We start from the raw sequence: 13,542 nt of genomic DNA on the forward strand, positions 1-13,542 counted from the left end.
CCGGATTCATGCCCTTGGGATGCCCCATCCGCGTCGGCAGACGATGAAGCAGGGCCGTGGGGGCCCACTTTGGACATTATCTTGCTTCCTATGCCGGCGGAATAGCAGAACCCACGATTTGACCACTCGCTTACCCTCGCCTCTCCTCTCCTGGCCTAAAACCCTCTCCTTCTATAAATTAGACTCGGCCATCTTTTTTTAATCCATTTTCCCCTCCCCACAACCTTTTTCTGACAAAGAAAAGCAATAAAAGATAAATAAAAAAAAAGAGTCGGTAAGGACGGAAAAGATCGAGAGGAGAGAGAGAGAGAGAGCAGCTGCAGTAGTAGTTGTTGGTAAGAGAAAGAAAAGAAGGAAAACAAAAAACAAAAAAAAAAGGAGAGAGAGATGATGGCAAAAGCGGCGGCGAAGAAGGGCCGGCCGCGGAAGAAGCGCAAGGGCCGGATCGCACGCCCCGATCTCCCGGTCCCCGTCCTCCTCCGCCGCCCCCCTCACCCTCCATCGCCGGCGCCCGAGCGCCCCCGCCGCACCCTCCGCCCACGCAGGCGGCGCCGCGCCCTCCACGACTTCACTGACGACGAAGTTGAAGAGAGGGGGAGGAGGAAGCTGAAGCTCGTCCTCAAGCTCCCCAACATTACTCCTTCAAGAAGGGATGAGCGGTGCTCCGACTCGCCGGCGCGCGCTTCTAGGTCTCGGAGGATTCCATCTTCCGGCCACGTGTCATCATCCTCGTCGTCCGCGTCGTCCTCCTCGCACGTGGATGACGAGGAGGAGGAAGAGGAGGAGGCGGAAGGGGAGGAGACCATCAAGCCCCCCAAGAAGAGGAGGATCGAGGGTTGTGATGATGGCGTTGGCTCGGATGGATCCGGTGACCAGGAGGTAAACTATTCCTCCCCACTGTGTCACTGTCCTCCTCGTGCTCTCTCTCGTTGGTCGGTCCCCCACCAAACTTGTGGCGGGGGAGTCAACAACTACAATCTTGCTCCCTAACCAAGCAACAAAGGCTTTTCTCTTTTCTCATTCGCCGTCATCTCTCCCTGAATTTGTGTTATTAAGTATTTATTACCAAGAATTTGGTTATTGTTCGTGTTCTTACTCTCTTTTTTCTCAGAGAGGAAGCAAGAATGTGCTCCGAAGATGCTCCAAGGGCTCTTTTTCAGGTCTGTTTTGATGTGAATCTTTCTTCTGTTCTGATATTCAAGAAAGATGCCATTTTTGGTCGTTAAAGTGCCTATTTTAGTTGGTTCAGGGCTATCATCCAAGTCGTTCGCAGGAACTCCTTTACCGGAGAGGAAAACACTGGAGGCGATTCTTGATAAGCTTCAGAAGTGCGTCACTCACGTTCCTTATGTTTTACTTATGGCATTCTTGCTTTGTTGTTCCTGCTGGATTGATTGTTGAATGTTTGTTGGGGCTTGTTCTTTTGCTGCTACAGGAAAGACACATATGGGGTGTTTGCAGAGCCAGTGGATCCGGAAGAGGTTTGTCAACTTGCTATAGCCGGAAGTTCCATGGTCAAAAGAGCAGAGTAGCGATCATTTCTTTTAAATTTGTAATGTGCTGGTTTTCTCGCAGCTTCCTGACTACCATGACGTAATTGAGCATCCGATGGACTTTGGCACTATAAGGAAGAAGCTTGCCAGTAATGCCTACCTCTCCTTTGAGCAATTTGAGGTTGGTAATAAATGAAGATATCGACTTCGGAAAAATTAATATTTAGTTTTTTTTTTCTATGTATGATATTGCATTTTCATAGTTTCGTTACGATGAAAAAGGTGCTTATTTTAAACTAATGTTTGACATTTATTGGGTGGTCCAAATTGTATCCGTGAAGCACTAATTGATAGCTGGAGCAGTAAATCAATACGGAAAAGTAGCCCCAAAACCTTGGTAATAATAATGCTTACTCAGCCATCATCTTAGTTTGGACCATCGACCAATCTTGGGTGAAGGGTGAGGGTGCCGCATGTTTGATTTTCTTATTCTCTCTCTCTCTCTCTCTCTCTCTCTCTCTCTCTCACTCCCTCCCTCAATTTTCCACCAGATGGCAAAGGGGAAGCTGTTCCCCCTTCTCCTTTATCTTTCCACCACAAATTTATCCAACTCCACCATGAAAAAAGTGATCAGTATCAGTTTACCTGGACCAGGGATTCCATATCTTTGAACATGTCAACCCAAACCTCTCCAAGATCTCATAATTAGTAAATTGGCATGAGATTCTTTTTCCATCTCATCAAAAAGGGAAATATGTTGTGTAATTTTCGTTATCAAGCATTTGTAGTTACTAAGTTCTTTATGGGAAATTAGAAGGTCTTTTTCTTTTTTCTTTAATTCTTGTTTGGCGATCTACAAATGCATGCAGATATATGTTTAATGCATGTCGATTTTTTATCTATCCTTTTCTCCCCCTGTTAGGCACATATTATACTGTGACATGTTAGATTTTGACTCCTCTAAAGAAAGAAAAATCTTAGTTGCCAGAATCGGAAGCAGGTGTGGGTGCAAGGAAGCAGATACATATAGAAACCCTTTATTAAAAGAAGCTTTTAGGTAGTGGGTGCATGCTTGACATTTTGGGAAGATTTAGAAGTGGATTTGTTACCCTAGTTAGAATATTCTGGCTATCAATAGTTGCTATTGGTTGCCTGAAAGCAACTTTAGATTTTATGATTGGTTACTTATTCATCAGTGGCTTCTGAATATATTCTTTTTTTGATGCTTTTGCAACTTAATAAGTCATTTTCTTGTTTTAATTATCCATGCATTAGATCATTGGGCAATGCTTTTCTATTGTATGATATGACCGGGTTTGTTTTTTCGATCGATGGAATTGGGTCTCTTCTTTGTAAAATTTGGCTGACCCAATAGCACTCTCCAAATTCAATTTCTTGATATTTTTACTCTTATACCTTCTTAAAGGAGAACCTTCAGCTAATTAGAGCTACCATGTTGGATATGCCACTACAATAGCTTATTTCGAAAAGAATTGAGCCATATTTCCAAGGTAAATTGATTATAAGATATCCTGTGGTTACATTTGGAGGGAAAAGAGTCGGACATGTAATGTAACCAATTGTTTCCATATGTTTTATTTGGACTATGCAGTACAAAGAAATTTAACGTTTCATCCATGTTAAAAATGCCTTATAAACAATTATTTATCAACTATAGTTCATGGTCAAAAGGTATTGCATTGTTTGCTCGGACTTAGTTAGGTGGGACCATGAGTCAATAATATTGGACTGCCAACTTATTTGAGTGAGTTTGTTTACGTGACCCTAATTTAAATGACCAGCTTTATTTGGGTAGGTTTTAGGAATTTTAGCTCATCACTTTTTTTCCCTTTAGGGCCACATTCCCTATTAAGTCCATGGTCTCCCAAACCATTTAATCACTTCCATCCAGTTATTCTTTGGTCATCTTTCCAAATTTAAACCCTTTGACATGAGTTCGATCTGTTGTTCTTGTTATGGAAATATATGACCATTTAAATTACTTCTCCATCATTTTTTGTATCGGGAGTGCAATTCCTGAATTTGTCTATTATTCTAACTCTGTTCCTTTTTCTACCATATATCTTCTTCATTTGCGTTTTTAATGTTCTTATTCAGCTCGTGAGCTTCCTGTATCTATTTCTTTAATGCACCATTCTGGACTTGCGGAAAATAAGCTGCTATTTGATCATAAACATAGTTTGCATATGCAAAGGATGAAGAAAAGTTGGATAGTTTGGAAGTATGTGAAGAAGTTAAAAGGCTAATGCAAGTTTGTTGGAAGAAGATTATCAAACAAAGTATTGATGTCAAATGAAATGGTGGTCGATCATGATTATTTGGTGTTCTAATAAAATATTAAATTACTTTGAACTGTAATGATACTCCCCTATCAACAACAATGGACGGATGTGTTGGACAACAATATGCATGTGCTAATGCTGAATAATTAAAAATTGTCATAAGTAGTTCCTGTCAAGTTCAATTCTCCTTGATGCATGTGACAAGCCATTGTCTTAACCTTCTAGGTGAAAGTAACATATTGAAGGATTTCGAATATATGGCTTCATATAAGGACTTAAGTGGTCTGGCACAACTTTTGCCAGTTACTGGGGAGCATTTGCCTTCAATATGTCCCGTGGCTTGCTAACATGGTGCTGGCCAGCACATGGTGGGGATGGGTGTTGCTATATTAATGAGAAACTTGCATTCATCAGTAAAGAGTTTCCTATGGTTGTCTAAGTGCATACACCTCAAAGTTATTTTCATGTATTGTGATCCAAATTCCAAAGGTCCATGGAAGTACTTAATATCTTTAAGATACCACCTATATTAGACACTTATCTCTATTTAGCTTCCTTATTTGTTACAACATATTTTCCATATGCTTAACTTTCATAAGAGCTGGAGTGTAAGTGGCCCTTAGCCTTAAAACAGATATCATTTGGTTCATCTTCATCAACATCTAAGTTTTATTCATGAATGTGTTTCTATAATTGCATATATGGTTGCCACCTCGAGCTATGACATGTTATCCTTCATTTTCCATTTTATCATCTCAACACCACTTTCATATTTATATACCCATGACCCATGCTTGGATTTTCTGGAGTTTAAACATTGAGGTTCTACATGTAAAGGGGGGAGCATTGTAACTGAAAGGACAATGTCTCACCATTGTGCTTCTTGTGTTTTCTGTTGTGGTTATATTGATGCATGTTGTAAATTGTAAGAAAATTGTGCTTGTTCTTCGCCATAGAATGTTGTTGTAGTTATGCTATGGGGCATGTGCACGATGGATACATTTTAAAATTCAATTTCCAAGTTTTCATTTCATTTCAGCTGTGAATTTCTGCTTCCCACATTCATTTGATTTCATTTGTTTTTTAATATGTTTCACATATTCCAACCACCTTCCTATATTCTTTTAAGCTGGCTATATGGACCTATTCTGTTCTAATACCATATTGTAAGCAAGCATTATCTTGGAAACTTATATTCTTTGGTGATACGAAGGGTTTGTAAAGTATGCCTAAATAGAATGGGTAATATTTATAAAAAAAGGAGGTCTAGAGTACAAGGCTCCTGTCACTGCAAGGTCTGGGGAGGGTTAAACATGCATAGGGCTGCAAATAAGGCCAGTCGACCTGTGACACAACTCGGTTCCAACATGATTAGACATGATCTAATCCGTATTTGAAGACCCATGGGTTGATTCGATTTCAAAAAGTACATTCTATCTTAATTCTAGGTCGAGTTTGGATATTGTATGTTTCATCCCAATCCGATCCAACCCTGCTCATATATCATCTGGGTCTAATTTGATTGAGTCAACAAAAAAGGGGCCCGACTTGACCCGAACCTAATCCGTCTCAATCTAAAAACCTAAATCAAATAAACCTCCTTCTTTGCTCTAAATAGCTTTCCTAATTCATTGAATGAACTCCCATTTATACTATTCCTCTTTTTTCATCTCAATAATTACATCTCTCATTTATTTTGACTTAAGTATATTTAAATATTTATATTTCCTTGTTTGTTTTGGTGGATTCTTATTTATAATGCCCTCAAGTATATCAATATATATTACTAAAAAGGTAGTTCATAAACCAAAGAATAATCAGTTATTTGGATGAAATTAAAAAAATTCGAATGATGGTTCAAGTTCAAGTTGGCCCTTTTTAGTTTTATTTATATTTTAGCAATTTCATATTTAATTATTAATTATTATATTTTAGCTATAAAGAATTGCTAGATGCTTGATTTGAACTACAAACCCGGTGCAACCCATTTCCATCCGAAACTCGAATATTTTGATTCGGGTGCAGGCCATACTTGAACTCAACCTGCAAACAACATGTCAAGTTTAAAATCTTTTCTGTGGATCTGATTTGATCAGACTTGATCAGCTAATAGGTCAGGCCCAGGCCAAAATCATGACCCAAATGTAAAATTGGGTTGGATTGAGGTCAAGCATGCCTTGAGCTGACATAACCATTTGTTGTCCTAGATGTGCACAGCTTTAACACTGCTTGTGAAGAGCCAGTTTCCCTCTTTCGAACCTGTGACACTTGAGTCACAATGGAGCAACCTCACTATTGCGCCAAGACTCAACCTCTAGAATGATTAATATTTATCTTTGATTAGTTTAGTTGCATGTATAAATTTCTAATCTAGCTACAACAAGATTCACATGAGCGATCTAAGGCAGAATTTAAGGAAACAAGCTGACAAAGCTGTAAACAAATCAAATCACTAAATTCATGTAATTAAGCAAAGGAACAAACTCCTAATTTAGAGAAAATGAAAAATAGTGAGCTAGAATTTGACTAGGTTTGCTAACTGACCTGTAAAGGATTTAAATAATTGGAACCATATGTGAATTGAACTAACAAAGACGATGCACAGATTTGAGTTGCAATTGAATATTATGGCAGCTATTCTCTGATCCACTCCAGTTCAGACCTGAATTGAAGAGAGCGCCAGTTATCCAATGACGGCTGTGTGAAATTGGCATGATGGCCATCATTGAAGGGGCCCCACTCGGTATGTGAGACTTGTTGCCCCATGTACCATGCAGGGCCCTTCCAGTCATGGCTGTTGCACCCGTCATAGATGGCTATGATTGGAGAACTAGTTCTCCTTAGTTAAGGTATGAATTAGAGGAGATCCAAACTCACTATAAATAGGTGAGTCATTTAAAAGAAAAAGAAATGTACATAATCATGACCCTTAGGATCTTCCGGTGGAAAGTCTTATGAGAAGAATTCAGTTTCATAGAGCTGAATAGGCAGCCGGAAGTCAACAACAAACATCTGTTTTCTGCTTCTGCAGGCGAATCTACGATTCTCGGCCATCTTTCCGTTCTGACTATGTGAATTAACCTCAGTGCTTCTAATTTTTGATTTTGTTCCCTGATGTTAGAAGGAACAATAGAGGAAAATAAGGTTTGCTATGCCAATACTAGAACCTGTACTGGTTGCTCGATGGTATGGTGTGATATGCAATCGTACTATTCTGTTCCAAGCCTAGACCAACATAGTAGAGCCAGTGAGGGAGGGGAGAGGGAGAAGGAAAGAGAAGAAGAAGGGGTGAGAGAGAGAGAGAGAGATCGTTGGGGGGAAGGGAGGAGAGCAGGGAGAGAGAGGTAGAGGTAGGGGGAGATGCAGAACGAATGAGAGGAAGAGAGAGGAGGGGGGGGGCGAGAAAGAGAGGTTGAGAGAAGGAGAGAGGGGGCTTTCGAAACAGGGGCTCAGTCTCCATTCTCATGCACAGGAGGAGATGGAGGCTCGAAAGCCCCCTCTCTCTCCTCTTAGCTTACCCCTGCCCCCCCAACCTCCTTCTCCCTCCCTCTCCCCCGCTTCCCCCCACTCTCTTTTCCTCTCTTCTCCCTACCCCCTCCTTCGCAAGTTTCTCAAATCGAGGGGTGAAAACGTGCTAATCCACCCCTAATACGGCTCGATATGCTTCGAACCAGAGAGTTCAGGATGGTACATCATTTCTTGATCATGATAAAGTTTTATGTATGAAAGGTAATTGACCAATCAACTAAACAGCTGAATTTATTATGTGAGCAATCTAACTGATAATCACAGAATCATACACAAACTTAATATCTGATAGGGAGGCTATGTCATTTGCTGCTTTTTCATAACTTCATTTCATTCACAAACAACTAATAGAGCATTCATGAAAGGAAACCATAAAAAGCATTTCAACTCAACAGGTAAGAGTTGTGAACTGTGAACAATCATAAATTGCATATTGTGAAAAACTGTGGTTATGTTTGGATGAATATTGCTGGCTGTTGTCAAATTACAACTTTGCTGAATAATTAAAAAGAAAAACTGACAAGGAAAGAGATTTAAGGGAAACAAATTTGATATCCTTGACATCATTGTTTTGCTTTTTTTTTTTTAAAAAAAAAATGAAATAAGGGCACGAGAAAACAATGATTGAGATGTCACTCTCTATGCACCCTTTTGTTTGTGCATGTGTGTGCGTATGAGGAGAAATTGCCCTTTTGCACTTCAGATTATTAAATGGTGAAATCTTGTTCCTTAATGGCACTCATCATGAATGCAGGATGATGTCTTCTTAATTTGCAGTAATGCCATGCAATATAATGCACCAGACACCATATACTTTAGACAGGTATGTTCAGAGCAAAAAGTGGCCAAATTCTTGTTAAACACAATTTATGTTTATAGTCATCTATTACGTTGGTGGTCTTAATCTTTGTATCATTTTGCAAAGGCACGTTCCATACAAGACATGGCAAGACAAAAATTTCAGAAGCTAAGAGTTGATGTTAAATGTGCTGAAACAGCGGGAAAGCCTGAAGAGAAAATTAAATTGAACTCCATGGAAAAGAAGCCACTAATGAAGTCCCTGTGCAGAACTGCACAAGAGCCTCTTGTCTCTGATATCTCTTCAGCTGCCACTCTTGCCTCCACAGGGGACACAGGCACTGGGTTGAGCATGGCACAGGCTAATGGTGTTGAAGCTCAAGTCATTGATAATGGGTTTGCAGATGGCAGTTCTTCTCTGGGTGAGAGTAAGTCGGAGAAGGCGGATGAACTTTCAGGTATGATGGTTCTGGGCTTTCCATCTTATAATTTTGAGTTTTGGATGAATGAGTTATGATCATATTTGAAACACCATGCTAGGTTATGAACCTTCCTGATGTCTGCATATCTTGGAAGAGCATATTCTTAATAACATGATTTGACATACATCTTGTTTTCCTCTAAAAAATTTAAAATATCCGTCGTAACCAGCCGATTGGCTGGATATTTTGGAGCAGCTGTGGATAGAAATTTGTTTAAATTGTTATCCGATGGGATAATTTCTCACACCTTTCTATAGACCATGGCTTGAATCTCTGTTAGTACCACTAGCTGAGCCGTGGCATTGTTAGAACTAAGAAGCAGATCACTTTGCTTTGCCAGCTATTCTACTGTCAGAGGTGCCCTATCATTTGGCTGCTTTTGGATGTTGCACATATTTTTTATGGTGAAGTGAGGTGCATGGCCAGTTGTATCCCTGCAGTAAGAGTAATGGTAGTCCCTAGTGGAAGCACCAATAACACCAATGGAAGATTGTGTTTATCAATAGTAGCACAAATTAACAAAAAATGTAACTCATTATGTATACTTTTTTATCACATGCAAATAGTCAATCCTGGTAGACTTGAAATCTAGTATTGTCATTCACCTCTGCACTGTAATCCACTTATATATGGGATTTTGAATGATGAAAGATTGCCTCTCTGATTATGTTTCTGTTTCAGCAAGGAGCTCTCCTGCAAAGCTTGGGCAGAAGCCATTTGTGATTGATGAAAATCGACGAGCAACTTACAATATATCTGAGCAACAGTCTGTGATTGAACCTGACTCGATGTTTGATGTTTATGAGGGCGAGATGAGGCAGCTGGTTGCTGTATGTAGCTAATTGATCATCCTTATGGATCACTTTTGCATTGCTGTGCTCATGTTGTTTTCAATTTTCTGAATCAGGTTGGACTCCATGCGGAGTACTTATATGCAAGGAGCTTGGCTCGTTTTTCTGCTTCCCTTGGGCCCACTGCCTGGGAAATAACCTCTAAGAGAATTGAGAAAGCATTACCTGCAGGAGTAAAATTTGGCCGTGGATGGGTTGGGGAATTTGAGCCACTTCGGACAACTGTTCTGTCTTTTGAAAACCACAAACAGCAGCAGCTAGGTTTGAATCCAAGCATTCAGTTTAAGTTGGCATCAAGAAAGGATAAGGAGGCTAAAGATAGATTGCAAGCCACCCAAAATTGTGAGTCTAAGGACATCAGGTTGGGTCTTAAGAGGCAGAAAACCACTGGAGCATCGAATAAAGCATGCAATCTTGTGAAGGAGAGAGATCATCCTAAAAGAACTACAAAACTGAAGCAGGGTTTGTCTGGTGTTACTGCTGAAACCCAACCCAGTGTCTCTAGTGCTGGATTACAGCAGCAGAAGCAGGCAACTGTTAATTCTGCTAAGGCTTACACTAATTGTTCAGAGCATGTCCGACCATGGCATTCAACCTCTGTGAGTGGCATTCCTCTTGAAACAGCTTTGCAAAAGCCTGATTTTCATTCTGAAGCTGGGGGTTTTAGGTCATCTGGGATAATTTCATGGGACAGGAACAACGGGCAGCCTGGACACCTAAAACAGCCGGAAGCAGTGGCATCACAAAGTAGAAATGAAGTTTTGAGTATGGAATTCTGGGGATTGAGTAATGGGAAAGCAACAGGGAACTCTGGTAGTTGTAGACCAGGTACTACTTTGGGATTTATCTCTGAGCATGAGCCAGGAAAAACGGCAGGTAACTTTGCCTGCGGTAGTCTTGAGCAGGGGATCAACAATCATTCAAGGTTAACTGGTTTGCAGACATTGAACAAGCCAAATATTTCAAACATAGCTATTGATGCTCCAAAATCCTTTTCTTCAGCTGTCATTGCATCTGGTAGAGAGAATACCAGTGCTGCAGCAGCTGCTGCAGCCCGAGCGTGGATGTCTATTGGAGCTTCAGCAGAGTGTAAAGCAGTTGCTGGTAAGGGACTTCCAAACAACCAAGTAGGATCTGCATCCCTTCATAAATTTGCTTGGAAAACCCCAAACTCACCTTCAAGGATTCATGAAGATTCTAAGGCAAGACACGTGCCTCAATTCTTCCAGCAACCCAACCAGGTTACCAGTGAAGAATCTAAGGTTCATGACAAAGAATTGGTTATTTTTCCCCAATTAGTTGCAACTGACTTAAAAAGATTTCATGGCCAGTCTCCATGGCAAGGTCTAATTCCCCAAACCCAGCAGAAGCAGAGTATGGATATGCGTCCTCCAGACTTAAACATAAACATTGGTTTCCCGCTTCCTGGGTCCCCTGTTCATCAATCGTCAGGCATTCTTAAGGACTCTCAGCAGCCTGACTTGGCTTTGCAGCTGTAGATTTTGGATGTTGTGCTTATTGCTCTTGTGGTTTATTTTAATGCAGGCAGGTGTGGAGGAAATAGCAGCAAGTGGTAATGATAATTGTTGGAAAGGAACTGCATGTGGATCTAGAATTGGATGATATTTGCTGAGTTGTGCCAATTAGAATGCTGCAAATATATACTAGCATCCTAATGATCACAAGAAGATGGTTCATGGTAGTTGAATCCGATAATGTGCCACTAGTTCAGGCTTGTGTCAAATATTTTGGCGTGAAATTTGTCACATGGGAAAGATATCTTGTTGGAAACGGATAGAAAAAATAATTCCCTAGGCCATATTTGTGGGTGAATTTATTGGTGGGAAAGCCTTGGCTCGAGTATCAATGCTCTATCAATGCACGGCATTGATAGGCATCACAGTGGATGTGGCTTGGGGAGTGATATTGCATGAATGTACACAGCAGTGTTAGTTGTTCTGGAAATTCTTCTGTTAGGAGATGAAGCATTTTGGTGGAAAGCTTTGTAGATTATTTTAGGATTGAAAATTTTTGCTTATGCTTGAGCTTCTCTTCAGTAACAGCATGGTTTACTACATCCCTACATATGCTTATTATCATGTATGATCCACTGTAAATTGTCAGATGGAATAGCAGTAGTTGTTGCTTTTTGAATGAATGGGTTGTCTGCATCTTAAATGCCTTAAAAAATGGTTTGTTACTTCATATCTAGAGTTCCAAAAATACTTCATATCTAGAGTTCCTTTATGGAAAACTTCTTGGCATATTGTCATAGACCAAATATTAACCGGGTTGCAACATCATCTTGTGGTTGATACTCTCATGTCATTGCACTCGAGGGAATGCTTGAATCTTACAGGTGCACATTATTCTTGTTAATTTTTTTGGGTTAGAAAGCATCCTTTAATTGGTGCCTACTAAAGAACTGAAGCCAACAAACATACATGGCTGACCTTGCTAGCAAACCTCACTTAACAAGGTACAAGACAGTGATCTTGAAAGTTGCCAAGTTGAAGTTAGCTGCACTGGTGGGGTGGTGTTCCATTGGCAATGCAGTTTTGATCAATGTGTCACGCCCCCGATCCGAGATTTGCGGATCGAGGGTCGCGGCAATCACTGCATACTCATGAAGAACTCTCCCCATAAGCATGCAAGGCATCTCATCACGATATCAATGCATCGCAGCGGAATAAATTTAAATAATTATTATTCAACTGTAATTCAAGTAATTAAATCAAATGTCTTACATCCAATAAAATTTTTACTAAAACAATAAATCTAATAGATCTAAGTTTGACAATGCTAAATCTCGCCTCTAAAAGCTCTGTCCCAAAATTTCTTCCCACGCTCGAAATTAATTATCTGAATCTGAAAAATAGAAAGAAAGGTAATGAGCTAGACAGCCCAGTAAGTAACAAGTATCTCTACCAGATATTCAGATATTATTTAATTTTTCAAGAACAATGCTGCAAATAACATAAAAATATATTTCATGCTGATTTAATGCAAATTCAATATTTTCAAAAATTCACACATAATATAATCATAAATCCGATTCGATTCAAAACACTCGTAACTCAACAGCCTCGACTATGACCAACGTTTAACCCCCATTGGCGGGGTCCACATAATACCAGCGCACAACCCCCACTGGCAGGGTCCACAAATACCAGCGCACAACCCCCACTGGCAGGGTCCACAAAGTACCAACGTATAATCCCCATTGGTGGGGCCCACTGAAACATAATTAGGCTGAGAGCATAAATCCGATCTATATCAAAACACTTAGTACCACAATATATATCATAATCTTTCACTAAACATGTGCATAAATCGATATACCATAACATTTCAAAAGCACTTTTCTTTCAAAACATAATTTCATAAATCATGCATAATTTCAGAGAATAATTATTTATTTTCAGAATAAATATGGAATATCTCGAGAAGATGATTCATTACTTACCTTTCACGGAGCACTGAATGAACGGATCGACTAACTTCTAGGAGATTCTTCCGTGCCTATTATCCAAAATTATATTTTTACATTAATTTTAATTCAAAATTAAATCTAAACAAATTCCAACTCAAAACCTCACTTAAAATCGATTCTTTCCTAAACTCGATCAAAATCATCAGATGAGACCTCCCACTACGCTAATCCTAAAGGAATAACTTTAGAGAGAGAGGAATCCATCAAGAGAGAGAAATATCCTAGAGAGAGAAAATTCTAGAGAGAGAAAGTAGAGAGAGAAAGTCCAATTCCAGAGAGAGAAAAGTCAGGGTTCAGACTGAGAGAAGAGAGAGAAGAGTGAGAAACTCTCTCTCTCATCAATTTCATTTTTTTTATTTTATTTATTTATTTATTTATTTATTTATTTGTTCATATATATATATATATAAATAAATATATATATATATATATATATATATTTTATTATTATTATTATTATTTTCTTTTCTTTTCTTTTCTTTTTTCTCTTTTCTTTTTCTTCTTTTTTCTTTTTCTTCTTTTTTTCTTCTTTTTCTTTCCTTTTTTTCTTCTTTTTTCTTCTTTTCTTTTCTTTTTCTTTTTTTTTCTTTTTCT

General features: G+C 39.3%; 1 protein-coding gene across 2 annotated transcripts; it reads left to right on the forward strand.

Annotated features, from left to right (window-relative positions):
• Positions 1–246: 246 nt before the first annotated feature.
• Positions 247–11,025, forward strand: LOC105051077 (uncharacterized). Of its 2 annotated transcripts, none has more exons than XM_010931360.4 (9): positions 247–879; positions 1,112–1,160; positions 1,241–1,328; positions 1,436–1,481; positions 1,576–1,674; positions 8,079–8,147; positions 8,250–8,580; positions 9,286–9,434; positions 9,512–11,025. In XM_010931360.4, the coding sequence occupies exons 1-9, from the start codon at positions 388–390 to the stop codon at positions 10,952–10,954; spliced, it is 2,766 nt and encodes a 921-aa protein (XP_010929662.1). In that variant the 5' UTR covers positions 247–387; the 3' UTR covers positions 10,955–11,025. The 2 variants fall into 2 exon arrangements, with proteins under 2 accessions (XP_010929662.1, XP_010929671.1); XM_010931369.4 differs by having other exon boundaries at positions 248–879; positions 1,250–1,328.
• Positions 11,026–13,542: the final 2,517 nt, after the last annotated feature.

This window comes from Elaeis guineensis, chromosome 2 (assembly GCF_000442705.2).
Source record: "Elaeis guineensis isolate ETL-2024a chromosome 2, EG11, whole genome shotgun sequence".
Classification (NCBI taxonomy): domain Eukaryota; kingdom Viridiplantae; phylum Streptophyta; class Magnoliopsida; order Arecales; family Arecaceae; genus Elaeis; species Elaeis guineensis.

What these genes read in the sequence shown, in the direction of transcription:
- LOC105051077 (XM_010931360.4), top strand. Translation starts at nt 388, where the DNA reads ATGATGGCAAAAGCGGCGGCGAAGAAGGGCCGGCCGCGGAAGAAGCGC. An exon ending in TCTCCTTTGAGCAATTTGAG is followed by an intron (nt 1,675 to 8,078) that starts GTTGGTAATAAA and finishes TCATGAATGCAG; the next exon opens with GATGATGTCTTCTTAATTTG. An exon ending in AGATGAGGCAGCTGGTTGCT is followed by an intron (nt 9,435 to 9,511) that starts GTATGTAGCTAA and finishes TTTCTGAATCAG; the next exon opens with GTTGGACTCCATGCGGAGTA.